Source organism: Pelmatolapia mariae, linkage group LG10_11 (assembly GCF_036321145.2).
Source record: "Pelmatolapia mariae isolate MD_Pm_ZW linkage group LG10_11, Pm_UMD_F_2, whole genome shotgun sequence".
Taxonomy (NCBI): domain Eukaryota; kingdom Metazoa; phylum Chordata; class Actinopteri; order Cichliformes; family Cichlidae; genus Pelmatolapia; species Pelmatolapia mariae.
In genome coordinates, this window is record NC_086236.1 from 39350656 (window position 1) to 39375199 (window position 24544).

Below are 24544 nucleotides of genomic sequence, written 5' to 3' on the forward strand. Positions count from 1 at the left end.
AGTGAGCTATAACTCTTATTATTGTTGACAAAACCTACTTGAAGTCCACTGTGGTGACATTAGGCTGGGTGTTTTGTGAAAGTCATCATTAGCAAATTAAAACTACAATATTCTATCATAAAAGTCAGAAGTTGAATCCCCTGTATGCACAGCAAGCAAGAGAGGAGAAAACACAAATGTAGCTCTAATTGAGCCACTACACTGCAGATGTAAATGCTGAAAATGAGTCATTTTTCACTCTTTACAAATGGATGGGCTTAGCTTATTACAGTGTCCTCCAAGATAAGCTGTGGGCTGCTTGTAAAAATTATATATTTTGAGGTCCAATTAATTCCACGTCACTAAATGCATAAATTAGAAATTGTACAGACTATAAACAAGAGCCTCCGACAGCCGGCCCTTGGACTCATGTTAAGATTTATGTTGACTTATTACAGAACAATCAATGAAGACTAATAAAACTTTATTCATCCTATTTTCTTCCCATGCATCACATCAGCCAGTGAGGCTGTTACATTTTGATGGATCTGTATTTGACTTCGCTTGAGTGCAGATGCTGTGACTATGCTACAGGAGAGATTCACCAGGTCATGCTTTTACAAGTTTCCCTTTGTTCTGAGCAAGAATTTCCACATAAACATCACTGAGACACCACCATTAACAGAACAGTAATAACGTGGGCTGAATGAGCTGAAAGGACATAATTACAGAGAATATGAATTATGGACTCATTAATCATGTTGGTGGGCAGGCAATAACACACACTGGTGAAGTGCCAACAAACAGTTATCCAATTATCCAGCAATTACCTGGTTAATAATGCTTTTCCAGGGCCAGTCTATTGACCTCTTCCTGAGATGAGGCATATATAAAAATATATCTGCAGAACAGAGTCAAGAGCCAGAGATTGGCATGAAGATTAAAACAGCACAGGTTTTTTTTCACATACCAGTTGATTCTTATCAACTGGTATGTGAAGCACAAGTTTTATTTCAAAAGACAGCAATCAGAGAAATGCCAAATCTGCCCGTGTCAGTGCCAAAAATTCACCAAATACATTTTAAGGGTGGCTCCAAAACCGAGCCCCCATAGACTGAAAGACTCCCATGTTAAAATGTCTAACTTCACAGCAGAACATGTTTAACGCCTAGTTGGCTGAGGACCTATATGTCTATAACTGTCTAATAACTGATCTCCATGAGTCCAAAAAACCCCCCAAGCCCCCAAACACATGGCCAAAATACTCCGAGACACGAGGAGGTGGCAGGATGGTGCTGAACAGACCGAGTATAGGATGAAACAAAGGACAGAGGGAAAAAACGCACACACATACCCACACAGAGGGCCAATTAGGGAAGTGGAGACAGGTTGGAGAATGAGGCAAAGCTGAGCGTAAGAGAGTCACAAGGGAGAAAGTAAAACTCAGTGCAAGACACAAGAGACACTATCAATCAATCAAAGTAAAACAGGAAATAAGAAGCAAGCCCAGCTGAATACAGAGAAGAGACAAAATCCCACTCAAGGAAACACCAGGGAGGCACATGATAATAAATGAAAGATGAAAAACAAAAGGTAATAATGTCACAAAACTGAAAACAAAAAGAAAACAATCAAGGCAGGAACACAAAAGGAAACCAACGCAAGAATTCACAAGAATCACAACTTCAAGCACTAAAATATTAACACCTGAACAGAAACCCCAACTCAGAAAACCTCGGACCATCAGAATAAATTTAATTAATTAATAAAGCACTCTATGAATGGTGCAACACACAGACACACAACATCAGAATAATACAATCTAATTTCTTGGGCAGCTTTTAACTTACATCCATATTATTTGTGAGATAATTCCATTGAAAATGTTCCAAAAACACCAACAGCACAAATACGATCAAGATGTCCAGTTCAGTGAATTGCCTCAGTGGAGGCGGGGCTTAGCAGAGCACTGACTCGCCAACTTGTATCGGAAAGTTTTACAGCAGAGTAAACAGACACCAAACTGACTGACAGGCAGCACTCGGCACAGACGAACGAGAGGAAAGGAAGCAAACTTCAGTTGACTGCAAGCTACTGACATCTAGTGGTAATATTTTACACACTGTATCTTTAAGGTTTCTCCTTGATTGAGAAACACTCCGTTTACCATTTTAGCATTAGCAGTGTTAGTTTCTCCTTCCTCTGTGCCACACTCCACACAGAAGGTGGAAAGAAAACTCTCCGCCTGAGGTTATCGTGGATATGAAAAACATGCATGAATTACGCTATCACAAAATTGGATCACTGCATTTCCTTCCGTGTTTCCTCAGGTTAGAAACCATCCCTTCTACCTGCACGCACGCTCCCAACGACTGACCAGCACGCACAGGTCTGAGCCCGCCCCTCGGCTGGCCCCTGTTTCCAAACCCTTGAAAAATCCTATCTGCTTATTAATTTGTTTTTTAATTGAATTTCTCCTGCCGTTTTTCCGCTTAGTTAATCCCTGCACTGGCCTGTGGGCAGATGATTGGCGTGTAATTACCGGCTGTTGGCACACGTGCTTTCTGTGTGCTTCGGCTCTCGCTCGGCTTGCTGCTAAGGCGGCAAAATCTTTTGTTTGATCTATCTCCGCTCCCCACTCGGCACCTTCTTCTCTCCTCCAAGTCTGTTTCACTCTCCTATCTTCCCCCTCCTGTCCTCACGCTCCAACTCTTCTCTGTTCTTCCTCCTCACTCTCTGCATGTATCAGAGGAAAAATCACTCCCCAGAGGGAACTTTAGAGAGTGGGAGTAGAAGAACTGCTCTCTATTTTCTTTTCAGGATCAAGAGAAAAGAAATGGGGCCCATTTTTCCATTTTGTAATCGCTTTCTCTGCTGGTCTATCGAGCGTGGCATCAGCTGAAGCAGGGGCCAAGTTAAACTCCTCCATTCTTTGAGGACACATGTTAATAAAACAGCCAGCAGATAACAGTAATTACCTCTCAGTGGCTTCTGCTCCTCACTGTGGGACTCAGTGTGAGAGTGGGGTCTGCCTCTTCTTCAGCCTGTACGTCCAAAAGATTAATTCTGTTTTTAATTACGGCACACCCTGAGCGATGCACCAGTTGCAGCTATCCTTCCATCCTCCTCACTCCTTTCCTTTCTGCCTCTCTGTCGTTGCTGTATTAGCATAAGTAATTAGAGAGTCCTCTTTGCCGGCATGGTCTCGTGGATTAAATTGAACGTGTTGATCTCTTTTAATTCTTCTGTAGTTTGAGGCTGCCTGTCTTGTACAATTAAGATAGTGCAGCAGGGAGCGTGGTTGATGGTGGGGCTTGAAGCCGGCAACACCTGCTCTTAAAGCGTTATCTCTGATTTTGTTGTAAACTCTCCAGAGCTGTGTGGAGATTTAAGAGGTGACTTGTGGAGCTTGTGCATGCTGAAACTCGAGGGCGAGCTGCAGGACTGTAAAGACGAACATCCCAGGGGGGCGACGAGGTTGTGTCATTTTACTCATTTTACTGGGGACAAAATTTACAAGAAAAAGACATTGTGCCCGAGTCTGGATAAAAAGCTGATATGCAGACATCACCTCCTTGCAAAATTGAGGTATCCCAGCCCTGCAGCATTTTCTTCATTGCAGTTAGGACCCTGACTGCATTCTGCTCCTGAGAACACAAAAACTGTAGCCCACAGTGTAACAAGGTTGATGTGTTAGGTTTGCAGTAATGTAGGAAAAACTGCTGTGTGTGGCTCCAAGTCTGGCTTCAGTCCCTGCAGACTGAGTGAAATAAATCAGAAATAATAAAGACTGTGATGAAATAATTCTTTCAGGGTTGAAAAACATATTTGAGCTCTGTGCGGTAAGTGCATAGTATAGGTGAGGGGATGCTATAAATGATAAAATAGACAGCATTTTTCTTCTCTACTCAAGCCCTACAACAAGCCTTATTCACCCAAGCATTTTTTCCTCTGTCTAAGTGCTTTCTATCAAACATTCACACTGATGAATGCATCAGGAGCAACCTGTGGTTCATTATCTTCCCAAAGGAAGCCAGAGATTGAACCACCAACCTTCCAATTAGATGCCCTGCTCTGACTCCTGAGCTGCACCCACCTTCAGCAACTCGTTCTCTCATACTTATTGCCTCCTTTCAACATACATTTAGCTATCCAGCTGTGATTCCTTCTGAATTATCTTTATATTTTAACAATTATCAATGTAGCTTTGAAAAGGCCACAGAGCAATCAAACAAGTTTGTTATTCACACCACGTGACTTATATGAGTTAAGAGTGACACGATGCTGCTCAGCAAACAATCAGGGCTTCAAAAGCTGAAAGGAGTCATTTGCTGTAGTGTAGGTTTGATGTAAACACACTGCCACTCTAAATCAACAGGGGCCAGTCGTGTGCTCCGTAACACTGATCGTAGATGAGAGCTGGAGACGCAGCTTCTGTGACTGCGCTTAGCATGAATTACATAGTCATGGCTCAAGCAGCAGGACTCGTAGCTGAGAGATTACTTTGGTGTAGATGTGGGTTTCCTGCAGGAGGACGTGAGAGGGATGCTTATTAAATCTGCCTGAACAGGCGAACGAGGAGTCAGAATGACACTTTCTGAGCGGCCGTTCCAACTACTTCATTTGCATTCTGTAATTAACTGTCTCTCTTAACCTCACCTCTTTTCAACACACCGTCACACATATTTATACACATGCTGAGCTGGTCACCGGTAAACATTTGTACTTGTGTGAATTTGCTATTAGTGTAGTGACGGGGCTTTATCAAAGGCGACACAGTCAGTGAGCAGGCGTCTGACAGAGGTGGGTTTAGTTTGCAGTTTGAGAAAAACTGAAGAAGACAAATTAATGACTTTTTGGAGATAAATGTGAAATTACCTCCGACGAGTCTTTGGACTTTAAGGCTACATCCATCTCTTTTAAATGCTCTTTGCTTATGAGTCTGAAAAATGAAGTCGAAGCTGAGGTGCGTGAAATCTGTATTCCTTGTAATAGCCAGCAGAGGAAGACTCCTGCAGTTGTTGAAGGGAAAATGTCCCTCAGCTTCCTTGATCTGTCACCTCAGTAAGCACTTTCCTGATGGATTTATGGTGAATTCATGTTTTCAATCCTTGGTTGCCTGCCTGTGTAAGCTTACTGATGTTTACTTTGTAAAATATGATGGCAGAAGAATGATTAAGCAGGATATGCTTTAGGGTGGGCCACCTGTCTGTTTTTACAGCTGTTATCCAATGTACTTCACTATTATAAGATCTTTTTTTTTGCAAATAGGACAATTCCTTCCAAAACTTCTAAATTATTAATCATTAAAAATTATTTCGTACAAAGACTGAAACCGTTTCTGTTTAGTCACTGAATTCACTTCCCTTCTTGTTTGGCACAGCTGTGTTTGGATCGTCACTAACTTCAGTATACAGACAAATCATCATTGGGCCACCTCTCGTGGTGTTTTCCACACAACCGTTTCAACCATATTTCTGTATACATTAACTGTGTCATTTTTTAACAGTATATTTATTAGTTTGCATGAGAGACACTAACTGCGCTAAGTCTGCAAACACCTGAAAACTACTCACCAAGTGAGTACTGAAACTACGAAGAGTGCCACACAAGCTCAAAATGGAAAAATGCCTCGGTTGCTGCGATAAGACGAAGGTGAACATTGTCTGTTGCATCACACATTAGCTCAGAGAGTAAATGGCAGGTTTTTGCACAAGAGTCGGTCTCTTTCATGCAAGCTACAGCTAGCAGTGGCAGTGTCCTCTTTGCGGTTGTGAAACCTCTAGCAACCACTTGCCAACTCTTTCAGAAAAGATGTAGTTTTGCCTAGCAACCAGGGGCTGCCAGAGCATCACTGACCAGTGCCTAGACTCTTGTGACTGAGGCCCAACTACGCGTGAAAATGCATGAAAATATTGCAGCTCTAGTCAATTCACCTAATCATCACTGTCAGTTTGTGCTAATGTAATTTTATATTCAGCAACTGAGTTTAAATCACATTCCTAACATTTACAGAAAGTAACATTAATATAAGGTGCTTATGATGGCAGATTTACTGCAAGTGATATATGTCCTTGTATATCACTTGTCCAACCTAAAGCACAATACGGTTTTCAAAATAAGCCAGTCACTGTTGATATACTTGACCTCAGATTTATGCTGTTCTCATCAGTTACCTATCATCACATGCTCACAACTGTATAATTGAATTCTCAACTCAAACAACTGAGTTGGGGACCTTCAAATGATGCTTTGGATTTCAGGAAGTATGTCTAATATCAAGGTTAAGATTCTGATTCGACTGTCATTCTCTGTAGCAGCTGGTTTTGCCCACAAGGCCCAAAATACATTAAAACATAGTAGTGAAATTAATGCATTGACTGAATGCATTAATGGTAGTTACCTGTTTGAATACATTGGGCAATGGCTTTGAGCTTGCCATTTTAAGTTTCTTTTAAAAGCAACGTCTCTTCATACTTCTTCAGTGTCTAAAATCTTTGTAACTTTGTACATTGCATCGTAAGCCACACAAAAGAAGGAGTCACTGTTTAGAAATGGAGACTTCTGTCTGAGGTAATCAGTGTGTGTACAGTGTGACTGTTTATAAGTGGATGACACCAGGCCTCCAGGAAACATCTAAACTACAGCTATCATCAGAGGCGCTGCAGTTTGTTCTTTGCTGTCACAACAGTCACAGCTCATCTATGGAAAAGCCCTAGTCAGTCCACACACTGCAATACACACAATTAATACATTTTACACACATTTGGCTTCATTTTACAATTACAGCCAGATGATTCTGTACTCTAAATTTTAATTAAACTAGTTAAGTGTTCGAATAATCAGGGCATAATTATGCTAAAAATGAAAGGGAATTAGGAAATAGCCTGTGAAGAAGAAAAGAAGAAAAAAGAAGATTAAAAAGTAAATACAAAAGTTTACATATATAGTAAATTACTTAGAAGAATAAATAATTAATACATCACCCCTACATGTACTTACAGTCAGGGAAAAATTATTTGAACCCCAGCTGATTTGGTTTGCCTTCTAACAAAGAAATGATCAGTCTATAATTTCAATGGCAGGTTTATTTGAACAGTGAGAGACAGAACAATAACCAAGACAATCCCACTCCTCGAACCTTCAGCTCCCTCCACAGATTCTCTATGGGACTAAGGTCTGGAGAGTTACTCGGCCACTCCAAGACCTTAATATGCTTCTTCTTGAGGCAGTCCTTTGTTGCCTTGGCCGTATGTTTTGGATCACTGTCATGCTGTAATACCCACCCATGACTCATTTTCAATGCTCTGAGGGAAGGAGATTCTCACCCAATATTTAACGGTACATGTCCCCATCCATCCTCCCTTTGATGTGGTGCAGTTGTCCTGTTCCCTTGGCAGACAAACACCCCCAAAGCATAATGTTTCCACTTCCATGTTTGACGTGGGGACCGTGTTCTTGGAGTCATAGGCAGCATTCTTCTTCCTCCAAACACGGCGAGTTGAGTTGGTGCCAAATAGCACAATTTTTGTCTCATCTGACCACAACACTTTACTCAGTCCTCCTCTGAATCATTGAGATGTTCAGTGGCAAACTTCAAACAGGCCTGTACATGTGCTTTCCTGAGCAGTGTAGTGTGTTACTGTTTTCTTGGTGACTATGGTCTCAGCTGGCTTGAGATCACTAACAAGTTCCTCCCGGGCGGGTTCCACACCGTTCGTACTATTATTGAAACTCCATGAGTTGAGATCTTGCGTGGAGCTCAAGACCGAGGGAGATTGGCAGTTATTTTATGGTTCTTCCATTTGTGAATAATTGCACCAACTGTCATCACCTTCTCCCCCAGCTGCTTGTCGATGGGCTTGTAGCTCATTCCAGCCTTGTGTAGATCCACAGTCTCGTCCCTGACATCCTTGGAAAGCTCTTTGGTCCTGGCCATGTGCAGAGTTTGGAATCTGGATAGACTGACTGCTTTGATGGACAACTGTCTTTTATATAGGTAACGAGTTGAGAAGGCTCCCAATGTCAGCACGTAGCCGGAAATCTTGCTGATTGACAGGGAGTCAAATATTATTATTTTATTCATTAAAATACAAATAAATTTATAAGTTTTTTTGAAATATATTTTTCTGGATTTTTTGGTTATTGTTCTGTCTCTCACTGTTCAAATAAACCTGCCATTGAAATTATAGACTTAGTATGACCACTTATAGACTAACAGCTGGGGTTCAAGTAATTTTTTCCCTGACTGTATCCTATTATCTTCCACCAAATTGCAAGCAACCTACTGGGTATTAGGGTAGGTTAGAGTTAGATTGGCATGAGGCAGCGTACACGCAAACACAGGCTAAAGCATAAAGACAGAAAGCCATCTGCAACTGTTGTGGAAGTTTTCCATTAAATAAAGCCTGCAGACAAGCGGTGAGCGGTAGCTAACATTGTTTAATCAAAACAAAGAACAGAAAACCAAACTTAGTAGAGAGCCTGCATGATCGTGGGGCAGACGGTCAGCAGAGTCTCACTGAGCCTGGCATGGCTCTCGTCTGCTTCCCCCAACTTCCTTACCAGACCCCCACCATCTGTCTAACTGCATGAGTGTGAGACATGCTAAAATCCAGTGGCACCAAGGCATTATACAATAAAATAATGTGAATAATACATGAATAAAAGAAATTCCTATACAATCCCACCCCTTTGATTCTTAAATCAAACCTTAAGAATCACATTACCACTAGAATTACTGACCCTTTTTTTCCTGGTGCAAGTCCCTACTACTAGATTTACTAACCCTGCGCAAATTTGCGTAAATTCCCTGAACCTAACACCTCCTAGCACCCCGCTGAGATTTTCACAGGCCTTCAGCTCCATTGTTCTCCTGCTTTTGTTGTGCAAACACACCCTTCCCCAACCCCCAACCAGGAGAGATTCAGAAGGTCTTTCCTTCCAATCGTTGTCAGACTCTACAACAAGTACCTGCAGCCTACAATACACCATGGTGGTTTCTATGTGCAGTATTTCTCATATGCAATATTAGTTCTTGTCAATCCTTGTCACTACATTGCATGCCTGTCCATAAACATATGTATACACAGAGTTGGACATATATTTATATATCCACACCTTACATATTATACATAAAGTATAATATGTAAGGTATTTATACACCAATATTTTTCAATACACATGTCCATATTTATGTTTCCAGATTGTTTGCATAGTGCACTTTTTATACTATACTCTTTGTACAGTTTTATTTTTGCTGCTTTTGTCTTGCACTGTCCACGTTTCTGCAATGGCAATGCAGATTTTCCACTTGTGGGACTAATAAATGCCGTATCGATACAAAAGACACACATTCACAATATATGGATACACAAGTCTGTTTTATTTCAAAGTGTTTCAAACTTTACAGCGTTTGCAGACCCAGTGTCCATCATCCCTGCATTTGGCACAGGTGAATTTGTGACAACAAAACAGAGAGAGAGAGGTTCATGAGTATATGTGCTTTTTTTCTATTGGCCTGTATAGCACACATCAGAAAACATTGTAGCACTGGTGTAAAATTATACAAACATTCACATACCTACATATGGTTATAGTCTGTTATCGTGTTGGGTTTCCTCTTTCTGTCGTCACCGATCGTCATGTCTTGGTGTATGGAACTTAGAACACACAGTCTTGCTTTTTTTAGGTGCATAAATTGTCAAGGAGACACTGCCACTTCTAAGCACTGAAGTGGAGAATACCTCTCGCTGTGCAGTGTCTTTTGCAAGTTGAGGAAGTTCACGCCGGACTTTATTCACCGTGCCCAGTAACGTTCTTTGTGCTGCAGTAGTCTGTGTGACAGTGATAGTGAAGTAAAGAAATTGTCTGTCGTGACATTTCTCCCATCATCCAAAAACGGCTCCATCAGTTTCATGACCACGTTCTCTGCCAGCCTCTCACCCCAAGGGGTCCTTTCCCAAGTAAGGATATGCATTGGAGACATATTTGGTCTCTAAATCCGTGGCCATCCAGAACTTGATCCCAAATTTGTCTGGCTTGGTTGCGATATACTGTGTGAATGGACAACAAACCTTGGTAGGAAACAGCTGTTCATCTATGGTCATGTGTTCTCCTGGAGTGAAACTCTTAGCACAGTTCTTGTTGAAGCGTGTCCAGATGTCGGAGATCGCCGCAAATTTGTCTGTTTTCACCCGTTCTGCTCGTGTGTCCTTGTCATCAAATCGAAGGTGTTGCATAATTGAAATGAATCTATCTCGGGGCATTGTCTCTTTGATTACTGGCACCAGAAATCTTTCTAACCAGCAATCCACAATGGCACCAACGGGACACATGATTGCTCTTACAAACAGAATTGAAATGAATGCCATCAGTTCATCAATTGACAAATTCCAGTCCGGCTCTGTTCTGCGGGCTTGATGGACTGTACACTCCCTGATGGTCTGCAGCATTCCCAGGTCTAACAGGCAAAGGAAGCTTTGGAGCACACTTGTAATCTTACGCTGTCGGAAGATAAACAAATAGAGAATGGAAACTTTACATGGACCTCACTCTAAATGGGTTTATATAAATATTGTATGTACTATGGGCCACCACGGAGCGACCGTGGCTCAGGGGATTGGGAAGCTCATCTGTAACCGGAAGGTTGCCAGTTCGATCCCCCTGCTCTCTCTGTCCTGGTCGTTGTGTCCTTGGGCAGGACACTTTACCCTACTGGTGTTGGCCAGAGGGGCCAATGGTGCGATATGGCAGCCTCGCTTCTGTCAGTCTGCCCCAGGGCAGCTGTGGCTACAACTGTAGCTTGCCTCCACCAGTGTGTGAGAGTGAATGAATAGTGGAATTGTAAAGCGCTTTGGGTGCCTAGAAAAGCGCTATATAAATGCAATCCATTATCATTATGGCAATGACAAACCTTAGCAGACTCTGTGGGTCCAGCTTGTGCAGTGAAGCATGAGCGATTTGCTACTGCACTGGGCATTCCAATGTCCCCCTCAACCCACACAGTGCCGTCTTTTGCCGTGTGGCTCAGACTGGGCTTCCCAGTACCACTTTGCCTCTTCCGTGGAGGCATGTTGGGTTCTTGTTCCATCTCCTTTTCAGATTCTTCTGAGGAGGTATCAGTGGCCTGCTGGACAAATGAAACCTCTCCTCCATCAGAGTCTGCTTCGTCCATTTCCTGAAGCAAGGCCAAAGCCTGTTGCGCGGAGAGGTTCTTCCTGCGTGGCAGTGATACAGAGGCCATCCTGATGTGCGTTCTCAGAAATGCGAAGAAGAAATGATTCTCCCGCCTGGGTCGGTCTGCTTTTATGGACAGCACTGTGTTGTAGTCAAGCAATGCCACTTCCTCACATACACAGTGACAATGGAACAATGGAAGATCTGTGCTGAGAGTCAAGGAAGGTGTGAATATGTGTCTTTTTTGCAGGTCAGTCAATGTGTGGGATATGGCAGGCATTTCTGAAAGTTGTAACACAGAGGTTTGGCCTGACTTGGATCTGAGCAACTCTGAGTGAACAAATGCAAATGTGCCAGGCCTCAAAGATAATGGGTGGTTTCCACAACAAAAGCAGGAGGAGAATCGAGCTGACGACCTGTGAAAATCTCAGCAGGGGTCATTAACACCTCGGGACTTGCACCAGAAAATAAAAAAGTCAGTAATTCTAGTAGGTCTTAGGTTCAGGGGATTTACGCAAATTTGCGCAGGCTTAGTAAATCTAGTGTTAATAATAGAATTTCTTTTCTGACATTCTGTATATCACATCAACATTATTGTACACGTAAAGGAGTTTCACACTGTGTATCCTCACTTCACTGTTCTCCCACCACCCTTTGTTCATCTTTAATCATCCTCACAATCTAAGCTCTCACATGCAAATGGCAACAACAATGATACAGAGGAAAGGCCCTCTCCAGAATATCAAAGTATGCATGGTAGAGTGAAACAGCATTAGGTGGTCATTCCCAGTCAGGGTCATGGCTCCTGGCAATTCCAACGCTGGTCTCCCTCTGCGCTGTCACTTTTGGAGCTTGGCACGCTCTCTTCATCCCTCAGTTTCTGTTCCAACGCAGCTGTAGATTTAGGAGCAGAGCAAGTCGTACACTCCTGTAGTCTTCCTCAACGTCAACGTAGAAACTCTTTCACATTATTTATGATTTTGCTGTTCAAAATCTCCTCATGACGATCTCTAGGAAGTCCATTGGCACAGCCCTCTGTGGGCTGAAAGTGGTCCCTGCTTCTCACTGGTCCTCTTGAAGTCTTCTCTCCTGGTCTTCTGCACCTCAGTCTCTTCTTCCATATCCCTCATGTCACGGTCCCTGCAATTTAAAAATGAAAGCTCCCCCGGAAAACCCTCTTTTGCCATATGTCAACTTAACACAATTAGACATGGACAATAAAGTTGTGCATTGTCTCTTAAAAATTCCAGGGCCTCTCTCCTGGAGTAGCTCCACTCCAGGCCTGTAACCCTGTCATAAGAAAAAACATTAGCCAGTGGTGTGTCCTGCTGTAAATCATGTGATTAGATCACATGATTAACCCTCTGCTGTGGAAAAAGTGATGTAGATGTTAGCGCAGCGCATCTGTATGCACACTTTCTCATGAATAACACACCGCTGGTAAATTCACAAAGACACAGAAAGCGGCAATTAAAAGGTTAAGTCGGCACGGCCCCAAAAGCTCATGCGACCTGTTGCTGTCACCTTTCTGCTCCTTTAAAAAGAAACATACATACATCCACCCTTTTGTCACATCAAGGTGGAGGTGCAATCTTGCATACTGGTGTCAAGTCAGTCAAGCTTTTGTCACTCCAGTCAGTCGCCCATGTTTTTTTTTAAATTTTTTTTATTGCTGACAGTGGAATCTCTTGTGTCGTATTAAGTTTCTACTGCCAGCAATATGACACCATGTTAAAAAAGAAAAATATTTTAGACTTGGATTACCTCCCTGAATCCTTTTAGACAGGGACTTACTATCTGATTGTCCCAAATAAGTGGCTTTCTCTCGAGCCCATTTTAATGTGAAGAAGCTCACTTGCGATTGTTGAACATGTTGTGTAGCGCTTTCGATTCTGATCTTGTAGGCCTGCTACAAGAAGAGAAAAAAGGCCTAGTTTTAGGACTTGTCTAAGTATACTCTTTCTCTTAGAATGATAGGCCAAAACAAAAGTAATTGGCAGGTCCAAAGTGGTACCAAAAGAAAATGCATCAGACAAGTAAATCCCCAAAACCTTCATCCACCAGTCACACACCTCACACAACAGCAACATTCTATTAGATGATGAGTTTCTTCTCATGTAACCAGATGTGTGCCATGATAAAACCTCCCCCACACATCAGAAACAAGAAACTCAAGAATCTATTAGTCTCCACTCATCTGACCCCCCTGCAGCATTCTGTTCACCCCTGCTATGATTCAATCATCTTTCCCCAAAATAATACTAGTTCACTAGACTATGTATCACTTCTCAACCTACTAAGTGAACCGGACAAGATGATGGTAACAGAAACGCATGCTTAAAATAGTATTTGATCTTCATGAGCTTCATTGCATGTGTGTATGTGTTAGTAGGATTAATGCATTTTTCTGTTTGTGTAATTTTTTGTGTACCTTTCCTCTTTGCGGTGCTCCAGACAGTTTTCAATTCTCCCCGCAAGGCAGTCGTTTTTTCTTCCCAGGTTCCTAAATCCAAATTTCATTTCCCACACTAAAACAGCCTTCCTCCATGTTCTCCCTTGCTCCTTCCACTGTGGTCTCATCTCCCCACTCCTTGTCAGACCAGTGGCAGTCAGTTCTCTTTCAGCTTTGTCCTGTGTTTTCCACTGTCTCATCTTGCCATTTTGCTCCAAAAGTGGCAAATGTCCAACTCAGGCAGTCTTTTCAAAGTTCCATTCACACACAGTGAAGTTGCAGCTCGTTGGAAACGCATATCTCCATCCACCCATCCATGATGATGGTGTTTTCTCCATGCTGATGCTGTTTTGCACAACTGCTGCTGCTGGTGGACCTCTCACTGGTCAGGATAGTGCTGTCTCTTGACCTGCTGTGAGCTCTTGATATCCATGTCGTTGTTCTGGAACTGCATTTCTTGTCTTCAGGGAGATTCTTGGAGCTTGTGTTCTCAGGGTGACAAACACGTGGAAGTTAAGCTGTAAAATAATTCAGCCAAAACTTGGCTTGAGTGTTTCTAATGGTGTTATCCTATAATTTTCTTCCGACTGCTGCACGTGGAAAATTGATCCGGGTCTGCTCTTCACCTGGAAGTGACGCACTGAGACATTCATCATTCTCATCACTGCTTGAACAACACATCTCCTCTCTCTGGCTTTGAACTCTCCTTTCTTAAAAAACCCAGAAAGTGAGACTGTAGTTGTCCTACGTTGAAAAACACCAAACCCTCTTTCTATTTCTATTGCTTATTTTCATCAACAATTCTGTTAAAATTTTTTGTTTCTGTTGTGTCCACAAAGGGCAGAGGGTGACCTGCAGTATCACCACTCCCCCGAGTTGGAAACAATTACTTTCTCTCTCTCTTTTTTCTTTTGTTTTCCTTGTTTTTGTTCCCCATTTTCAACATTTTTAACCCCATTTTTCACAGTTTTTACACCCACACATCAACCTATTAACTCACTTGTTTAACATTTCTTTTCCTTTCTCCCTAACTGTTCTTCTACCTATCCCATATTTACATTCAGAGCATCCACTGCAATGGCCTTCTTCCCTTCTCGGCAGAAAAGTGCTAAAATACTGTCACTCCACGCACTGTATTGTGCAGAAGTGATTAGCAACGGTGGACTCGAACCACCGTTTCCTGTGATGGACCGGTGTTTTTGCAATTACTTTCTGGCAGATGATTGCTTTTCTTTGCACAACACCTGAACCAGAAACACAAGCCTGGGGACTTGAACCCCAGGATTTTCCTTTCTGGAGACTCGAAGTCCGGAGTCGGCAGGCACTTCACCGCTCGGCCAGACAAAAACTCCCCATGACTGTATACAAGTTAGCTACAACTCACTTATCTGCAGGAGTCCCCTCAAAGTCGATGGTCTCGCTGGTGGCTAAAACACACGGCTCCGTGACTCCTCCATTTCCTTTGCTTCAACAGCCGGAAGGACAAAGGTACCTTTTCCCTCAGGGGTGATCAGCCCGTCCACGGAACTGTTGTTCAGCGACCACACGGACCCACCTGTTCGTGACGCCATCTTGTTGTGGAAGTTTTCCATTAAATAAAACCTGCAGACAAGCGGTGAGCAGTAGCTAACATTGTTTAATCAAAACAAGGAACAGAAAACCAAGCTTGGTGGAGAGCCTGCATGATCGTGGGGCAGACGGTCAGCAGAGTCTCACTGAGCCTAGCATGGCTCTCAGTTAAATACCTTTTCCAGGAACAAAAGGCAGTACACAGCTGTTTCACACCTTAAGGTTCACACTCCCTTGCTACCTCCCAGAGTTGTCGAAGAGACAAAAGATTCTTCCTGTGGAGTTGTCTGCTTCCTTACCAGACCCCCACCATCTGTCTTTTCACTGACAGATGGTGGCACTAAGGCATTATACAATAAAATAATGTGTATAACACATGAATCAAAGAAATTCCTATACACAACTGTTGCCAATTTTGAAACAAAAATTAAATTGTCTTTGGGCAAAAAGATGTCCACCTTTTTTGTTAAAGTTCAAGTTTATGTAATTAAAATTCTATGTTTTGTGTGATCAACAGACAAAACCACCAAATTCTAAGTATTAAAAAAAGTCACAGAAAGTTGGGAAATGTTCAGAGATGTTTTGCTTGAAAAAGACTTAAACTGTATATATGCTCTTGTGTGTTGGTGTTTTGGGAAACTGGATAGTAGTGGTCAGATTCTTTGTGATGCAGGTGGTTTCTCATTAGACTTTAAAGAACGGCCTGACCAGGTTCAAATATGCATTTGTGGCCAGTCCACAGCTGGTCTGGGAGCAACAAAGAATTATGGCGATTTGCCATCTGTGCACAAATGTTTGGGAATGACTCTGTACTGACTTACTGAGTACATAGCTGGGTACACCGGCTGCTTCCTCACTTTAAAAGCTCCTCAGAATGTGACTTGCTGATGCGTTTCCTCTTCATGTTGTAACATGAGTTGTATTCAGTGGTTAAGAGGAGGCGGCAGAAACACTCAGCAGGACAGTCAACAACTCACAACCACACTGGTACTGGGAATTCCACAGTTCTTGTCTGGTAATAAACACACTTTCTTCACCAACATTACAAGGCCGGGTTGAACGGCTGCTGTCTTATCATACATGAAGCACAGTGTTCCTACAAACCGTAACGTTACCTTGAGTTAGGGAGGTGAAGATTTAAGGTCCATCTCAGCCCTTAGGTTCACGTGCAAGCACGTTTCTCCCATACTCTACAGAGGGCAGTGGTGCACGCTTGTGACATCACTAAACCTTAACTTAGGTTGTCTTAAAGAGACACCACACAGTTGTGACTGTTACAATGTGCTCATGCAATAGATCATATGGTTTGTTGATGTGACTGTTAGTTTGAGACAGACAATAAAAAACTGATGGTTCATCCTGTAACCAGTATTTCAGAAAATGCTGCCTTTTAAAAAACTGTTTCCAAGGTTGATTCCACAGATGCTTCTGCCCAACAAACCACACGAAATGTAAGGTTTGCTGGAATCCAATAACATATATTTTGCCCTGAACACTGCTTGCCAAGGTACTATTGTGATAATCATTAACTTTTCTAAAATGGCTAAAAATACAGTAAGATTATAACAAGCCCAACTGTGGTTATTTCTAACCCTATCATGGACTTATCATTTCTCCTTTAAAAAAAAGTTTAAATAGGTGTTCTTTATTTTGTCTCTCAACCAACTGTTCTATTTCAGAATCTTCCATCCCCCTTTTTTCTGACATTCAGACCAAATCCTTCATCACCTGCTTGCTATATACACTGATCAGCCACGACATTATTGCTACCTGATTAACTGCCAAATAAACTCTTATTCATTAAAACAGGAAACCTCTGGAGGTGTCCTGTGGTCTGGCACCTGGATGATGGCATTGAATACTTGGGGTCCCAATGAGTTGGGATGGGTGGGGGATCTGTAAACCAGGCTTGTCCTGGAGTGCATAAATGTTCAAAAGCACTGGTTTTTGGTAAAACCAGTTTACCAAGGTTTTAAACCAAGTTAGACCAAGTTAACACCCAGGTTTATTGGTTGCATTTTTTGAGCTGTTTACAGTTTGCTGTTGCAGTTTTTGTAGCTGGGCATATTGTCCAAATGTGGAGAGGACATTGATGTAAGAGAAAGCTGTGGCTTGGTCTGTAACAGTGTTTAGGTCTGTGGTACATGTACCATCCATATCACTATCAGGAACAATCAAGTTTTTCCATCAAAAGAGCTTTGTTAAAAACAAAACAAACAACAATATCTTTACTTCACCTATCAGTGGTTTTATTGCTGTATGTGATTGGTATATACTGTGTACTCGGTCTAGCTCTTCTTGGGACCTGTTGTACACAGCTAAACAAAGGATGTATTTTTTTATCTGGCTTCAGTCACAATAACATCAAGCAGTCTAAGCAGTCTCACCGTTCTAAGCTGATTATCAACTGGATAAGTCAGCTGAAAGTGTCTTAGAGCATTTTTACACCTATAGTTTATTTATGGTAGTCCGATTCAGTTAATGAGCTTATATATTTTTATCTTTTCCCCACGATCTGTTCATTTAAATTTTCACACAGGGAAAAATTCAAGTCATCTCCAAGAAACATGGAGGCACTATAAACCACGTGAGAATGTTCAGTCCCCTTATTGGCCACATGTGTGTGTGGGAGCAACAGAAGTAAATATAGGAAGAATGTGCAGAGAACACAGAATTCACACTCATTTTACGGCTAGCTGCTAGCCCGTACAGACGTTTGCACATCTATAGTACCCTGACTCATCCCAGAATGCAAAGCATACGTGGCTACAGAAGGTTTTCTAGCTTAAACGTACCTCTTGTAGTTGGTCAGACTGTGGTCGGATCACATCACACCATCATTTGGAACCGCACCAAGACCTCAACTCTTTCAAAGGGTCTTGGTGCAGTTGTTTTGGTCCACAGCTGAGTGTGATTACTGTGTTCACACCTACACCAATAAACTGGACGAAGAGGGAAAACCAAACAGAGTTCGATTTAAACGGGCTAAACACCAGAGGTGTGAAAACGCCCTTAATTGGCTGAGCACGTTCACCTAAAACAAACTGTCTTAGATGCATGCACGGAATCAAAATCAGAATCACTTTTATTGGCCAAGCATATCTACAAACACATACAAGGAATTTGGTGTATATATACATACGTAAAGGTGTATAAACCAACAATATAATAAACAATCTAAATCTTGTATACAGAAATTACAGGATTACAGAAATGACAGGTCTAGTGGTAGCACAGCACCATGTTTTATAAATTAAAGAACAAAATGTTTGAAAACAACTCAAACACCTGATACAGGCTCAAAGCAACACAGCTGGAGTGGATAAAGCAGCAGTGTGGGTGAATGTTACCTGGAAAATGATGTATATTATGTATAACATTAAAGAGCATTGTTATTATTAAGCACACTCCTATTGTGTGGTCACTGAGACTGAAACATTAAAACATTATTTAAATGCAGTAAGGAAAACGTAGCTAAAACTAGCAAGGAAAGTTGCTTATTTATTTATGACTTATCAGTATAACGGCAATATCATTATGTCATGGGACGGTGACTATAATTACTCTTGTGTGTTATGTCAAATTAATGTTTTATGTAATTGATGGCTATTGCATAAACATCTTAGTCCTGCTGTTTGTCCGTTTTTCAAACCATCAATACAATAATACTTATAAAACTGGCAAATAGCTGAGGGACTACAGGTTTCATCTGATATTAACATACAATCGAAAAAGAAACCTGGCTCTTCAAGGCTCACCACATGGCTAAATTCAAGAGGCCACCTGTTAGCAGCATGACTATAATGGATGAAGCAGTGCAGATCAGGTTCTGTCACATCAAATTTAATGGCTGACACAAAACCTGCAGTCATTTTTTTAACCTCTTTTAATCCATAGTGGCTTAACTCTATAAAAGTCTTCTTTAATAACTTGTGCTCGATTTCCTGCTCAGCATTAGCACTTCAGCCTGGCACTATTCTATTTAAAAAAGCTATATATTGAATGTGTGTCTACTACCATGCCAATCAATCAGGAGTGGTGAGAGAAAGGACCCGAGCAGCTGTGAGTTGAACTCAGGCTTTTGTGAGCTTAAAAGTCATAGCAGTTTGCGGTGCAAATGAAAACTGAACCAGTGGGCCATTAAGGAGTGGCTAGAGGAGCGTCTGCATGTAATGGCTATTGAACAGGCAGCTCCAAATGAGAGGTAATCAAAGCCGAGTGCAATTACACCCTCCACTGTGTTCCAAAGCCAAGCCATTGTGCCCTGAGCTCTCCACATCTAATGACACAGGTAAAGAATCAAGCGGAGCTGAGGGTGAAAAGTGGCAGAGCAGGGATGTAATTATGTACCAATTGCAAGGTGGTGTTTGCAATTTAGCCTCATGACAAAGGGCAAGAATGATAAATGGAAAAAAAAGAAAGAAGTACTATTAAGACTGTTGCTGGAACGAAGCTGCAACGTGAAATTCTTTGATTATTTTGGGTTTGGTGCAGTTAATTTACATTTCCTGTTTTTAGGGAAATCTAACACACAAAAGGAGAAACAGAAAAATAGAATGTTTTAGCTGTGTAACTATTTTCCACTGTCACACTTCTTCTTCTTCATCCTAGCGTTGTTCCCGCTGGTGCAGGGTCCGCTCTTCGGCAAAGGTTTCTCCATTTGGTTCTGTCCAAGGCGTCCTCAGGTGATGCGTTGATGGTCTTAATGTCCTCCTTTATTTTGTCCATCCACCGTTTCTTCGGTCTGCCTTGGGGCCGGCATCCTTCTGGGTCGATCATCATTGCCGTTTTTGCTACAGAGTTCTCATCGCTTCGAATCACGTGTCCATACCACCTCAGGTGGGACTTGAGCATCTTTTCCTTAATTGGGGCTACACCTAGTCGCTTCCGTATGTCTTTGTTCGTAACACGGTCCCGTCTTGTAATTCCCAGGCTCCATCGGAGCATGCGCATCTCCATGGTGTTTAGGGCCTGTTCATGTGTGGTCAATGCGGGCCAACATGCGGAACCATACAGGGCTACTGGGCGGACCACCGCTTTGTAGATTTTTCCCTTGAGTCGATCTGGCATTCTTCTGTCGCAAAGGACACCAGTGACCTGTCGCCATTTTAACCAGGCTGCATTTATTCATGCTCGGACGGTGTGTATGGCGTCAGTTGTTCCACATCCCTTTACGAAACCGCATTGGTTGGGGGTGACGTTGACAATTTCCCGAAGACGTGCATCGATGACTCTTTCGAATATTTTCGTCGTGTGACATAGTACACTGTCACACTGTCATCCTCTTATTTTAAAATTTCTATTTTCTAGACCCTTAGTTTTACTTCCACCTTGGCGTCATTATTTTTATTACAGTTTCCACATGTGTTTCCACTTCCCCTGATCACCTCTGTAGAGGCTAAGCCTACGCTTGAAGCCACTGAGGTGTTTGTTAATGGGGCGTGACGCGATGTCACTGGTATGCATGGATTAATTAAACAATCCAATAACTCCAGCAGTACTTATCTTGTCCTTTTTGGTCTTTATTCCAACATCATGTTAACATAACAGCGCAGCGTTCACAAACTGTTTGCCTTCTTATGATTAACAACACACCTGACGCTGATTACGTACATCTACCTTAAATACCTTTACATAAACCTACCATACAGAAAACTGAAAAGGTGACCTCTAGCGGCAACATAAGGTATCAACCCAAAAATGGCTCCTACACCCCGGCCCCTAATTGCAATGGCTATCAGACATGGCAATTCTAATCACAAAGAAAATAAGGAGCCACTAATACAGTCGACTTTAGACATATAGATACACATAAATAAACACAAGTAAACAGAGCACTTAAATACACTTTTACACTACAGTCTTATGTAACAGGTAAAGTTTAGTTACAGGTCTTTCAAGAATGTTAGTCTTTGTTTTTAAACGTACAGATCGTACAAGTCCATTATTGTCGTGAATGGTTTCCAGAACTCTTCCAAGTGGCCAGGAACCATGTGGTGCAGAAGAATCCATTATAATGACTATATCTCCAGGTTTTAGATTTTTCTTCTTTTGGTTCCATTTTTGTCTCTCCTGTAACAAAGGCAGGTATTCGCGTATCCATCGTTTCCAAAAAAGATCTGAGATGTACTGAGCCTGTTTCAGTCTTTTCTTTAGATACATATCCTGAGGGTCAAATACTCCAGGTGGTAAAGATGGTTTTCCTTTCATCAGGAGGATGTGATTTGGTGTAAGTGGCTCTAGGTCTTTTGGATCATCAGAAAGCTTTGTGATGGGTCTGTCATTTAAAAATCGCTTCAATTTCACACAGAACTGTACTTAATCCATCGTTGTCCAACTGTTGTTGCTGAAGGACGGATCTCAGAATCCTTCTGACCATACGAATTATACGTTTCCAAATTCCACCATGGTGTGATGCTCCAGGCGGATTAAAACTCCATTCTATTCCAATGTGTCGCAAAGCATCTTTTATTTGGGTATGTTTCAGCGATTCAAGAGCCTCCCTTAACTCTCTGTCTGCTCCAACAAAGTTGGTTCCATTATCCGATTGGATGTGCGCAACTTGACCTCTCTGACTCACAAAACGGCACAAAGCATTAATGCAGACATCTGTGCTTAGAGAGTTAGCCACTTCCAAGTGCACCGCTCGGCTGGCTAAACAGGTGAAAATGACTCCAGAACGTTTAGCTGTACCTCCTCTTTTCACTTCAATAGGTCCGAAGTAATCAACTCCGACATTGGTGAATGGTGGGTTATCTGGTTATCTGGTTGCGGTCTTCTTTTCTTATCTCTCATTGAATGAAGGATTGCCTTCAGTCTAAGGAACCAAGCAACAGCAACCTTGAGCCTTCTCCAGTCTGAGAAGTACAACATAAATTGACATGTAGCATCAAGCGAGTCTTTTACTGGAGTAACATTCACTGTGGCCTCCCTTTTGACTTCAGGGTCCTCTCGTTCTAAGGAGCATTCTACTAGATTGGTCGGCCAATCACTTTCTGGCTTCTGCAGAAAGCTTGGTCCTTCGATCCAGTGGCTGCTATGAACAATGTTCCCAGCCTTGAGCCCTCTTGTAGCATCATCTGCTGGATTTTCCTTTGAGCTTACATATCTCCATTGTGATCGTTTAGTTGCAGTTGCAATGAATGAGACTCTGTTTGTCACAAAGGTAAGGAATCGTTTATTCTCATTCATTATGTATTTGAGTACAGATGTACTATCTGTCCAAAATACAGATTGCTCGAGTTTCATTCTCAACTGAGCCCTTAACATGAGATCCACTCGGACGGCAACTACAGCCGCTGCAAGTTCCAGATGTGGAATAGTGGCAGGTTTTAGAGGTGTAACCCTTGCCTTGCCCACCAAGAATGCTACATGGATGGATTTCTTACTGTCTTGCATGCGCGGATATGACACAGTTCCATATCCAGATTCACAGGCATCTGAAAAATGGTGTAGCTGTGCATGTGAGAGGTCCAAACCCTCTTGGTTGTATACACCTTTTAACCTTGAAATGAGAAAGCATTTGCAAATCACTGAGCCAACTTTTCCACTTTTGCAACATGTTTTGGGGTATTGGTTCATCCCATCCCAATTTCCTTTTGCAAAGCTCCTGCTGCATTCTTTTGGCAGGCAGCAGGACTGGTGCAAGAAATCCCAATGGATCGTAAATAGAGCTTGATATTGACAACATTCCACGTCTAGTACAGGATTTTTGAGGAACTTCCATTTTAAAGTTGAATGTATCAGTTTCCACACACCACTGCAAGCCCAGAGCTCTTTCTACAGGAAGTTTGTCTCTGTCAAGATTTAATTCCTTTAAGTCTTTAGCCCTTTGCTCCTCTGGGATACTTTGCAACAGGGTGCGATTGTTATTGACCCACTTGGTCCGTGTAAATCCTCCCCTTTGACAAAGTGCTGAAAGATCTTTGACCAAATCAATAGCATCTGAGGTGAAGGCCACACTCTTCAAACAGTCGTCCACATAGAAGTTTTCTTTTACCGTTTCACATACCTCGTCTAGGAATTCAGTTTGATTGTCCTCAGCTGTTTTTCTCAAAGCGAAACTGGCGCAGCTTGGGTGATACTGCACCGAACAGATGAACAGTCATGCGAAGCTCAGATCTCCATCTGGCCACCACAAAAAACGCAGAAAGTCTCTGTCTTCTTTGGCAACTTTAACTTGATAAAACATTGCCTTTATGTCACCATAAATGCGACTGAATCCTGTCGAAATGTAAGCAAAACCCCAAGCAATGTGCTTGTGAAATTAGGACCCTGTAAGAGCTGCTTGTTTAATGATGTCCCCTGGAATGATGCCCCACAGTCAAGTACAATTCTTATAGATCCTTTCCTGGGGTGGTAGACTGCGTGATGAGGAATGTACCACTTCTTTCCATTTTCGCAAGCCAGCTGCTGTGAAGGTATTTGCCCTGCATATCCGTTACTTATCATCTCGTCCATAAAGTTTTTATATTCTTTATGCAACTGTTCATTGTTGAGAAGTTTTCGTTTTAGACTTTGCAGTCTTTGTTTAACTATGGAGAAATTGTTTGGCATCTTCATGTTATCCTTTTTAAAAGGTAACTTCAAACAGTAGTGTCCATCTTCCATTGTTGCAGATTCTTCCATGATCTTCATGAACTTGAGGTCCTCTCTTGACAAACCCTTTTCCTCTGTAACCTTTTCATTAAAGTCATAGTTATATTGACTTTTCAACATTTCCTCCATCTTACAAACAGATATCCTATTTACAACTGTTGATGGGTGCTCGCTGTCCAAGTTGCTTTTACCATCTTCCATGGGCCCATTTATGACCCAACCCAATGCCGTTCTTATAGCATATGGGCCATTCCCCTGGCTATGAATGACCTCCCATGGTTCCAATAACTTGGGAGCGTTGCATCCAATCAGCAAGTCCATATTAGCCATTATGTGGGGAATTTGAACCTTTGACAGATATGGCCACCTGACCAGATCTTCTTTTACAAGGTTATCTATGGTGACAGGCATCTTTTCCTGTGTTAGGACTTCTAGTTCATAGAAGGCATTGCTGCCCAAACCAGAAACTTCAAGACCAGTAAGTGAGTGGGCAGAGACAACCTTTTCTTGACCCATCATTTGTATCAGAAAGTGAGTTCTTCTGCCCACAAGATTTAGCTTTTGTACGAGGTGCTCTAAACAGAAGCTAGCTGAACTGCCAGGATCTAAAAAAGCATACGTCTCTATGACATGACTACTTTTAACAGACTTTATTTGAACTGGCACTGGCAGAATGGAAAGCAAACCGCTGTCTCTTCCGGCCCCTGTATGACCACAAGTTTTCATAGGAGTTACATTCTTTGAAGAGGAGGGCTCTCCAGAGGATTC

General features: G+C 42.1%; 1 protein-coding gene across 1 annotated transcript; it reads right to left on the reverse strand.

The window, feature by feature from the left end:
- Positions 1-19780: 19780 nt before the first annotated feature.
- On the reverse strand, positions 19781-24292 carry LOC134635401 (uncharacterized). The gene is made up of 2 exons (XM_063484785.1): positions 24149-24292; positions 19781-20275 (listed from the first exon to the last, which is right to left on the reverse strand). Exons 1-2 carry the CDS (start codon positions 24290-24292, stop codon positions 19781-19783), a joined length of 639 nt encoding a protein of 212 aa, XP_063340855.1.
- Positions 24293-24544: the final 252 nt, after the last annotated feature.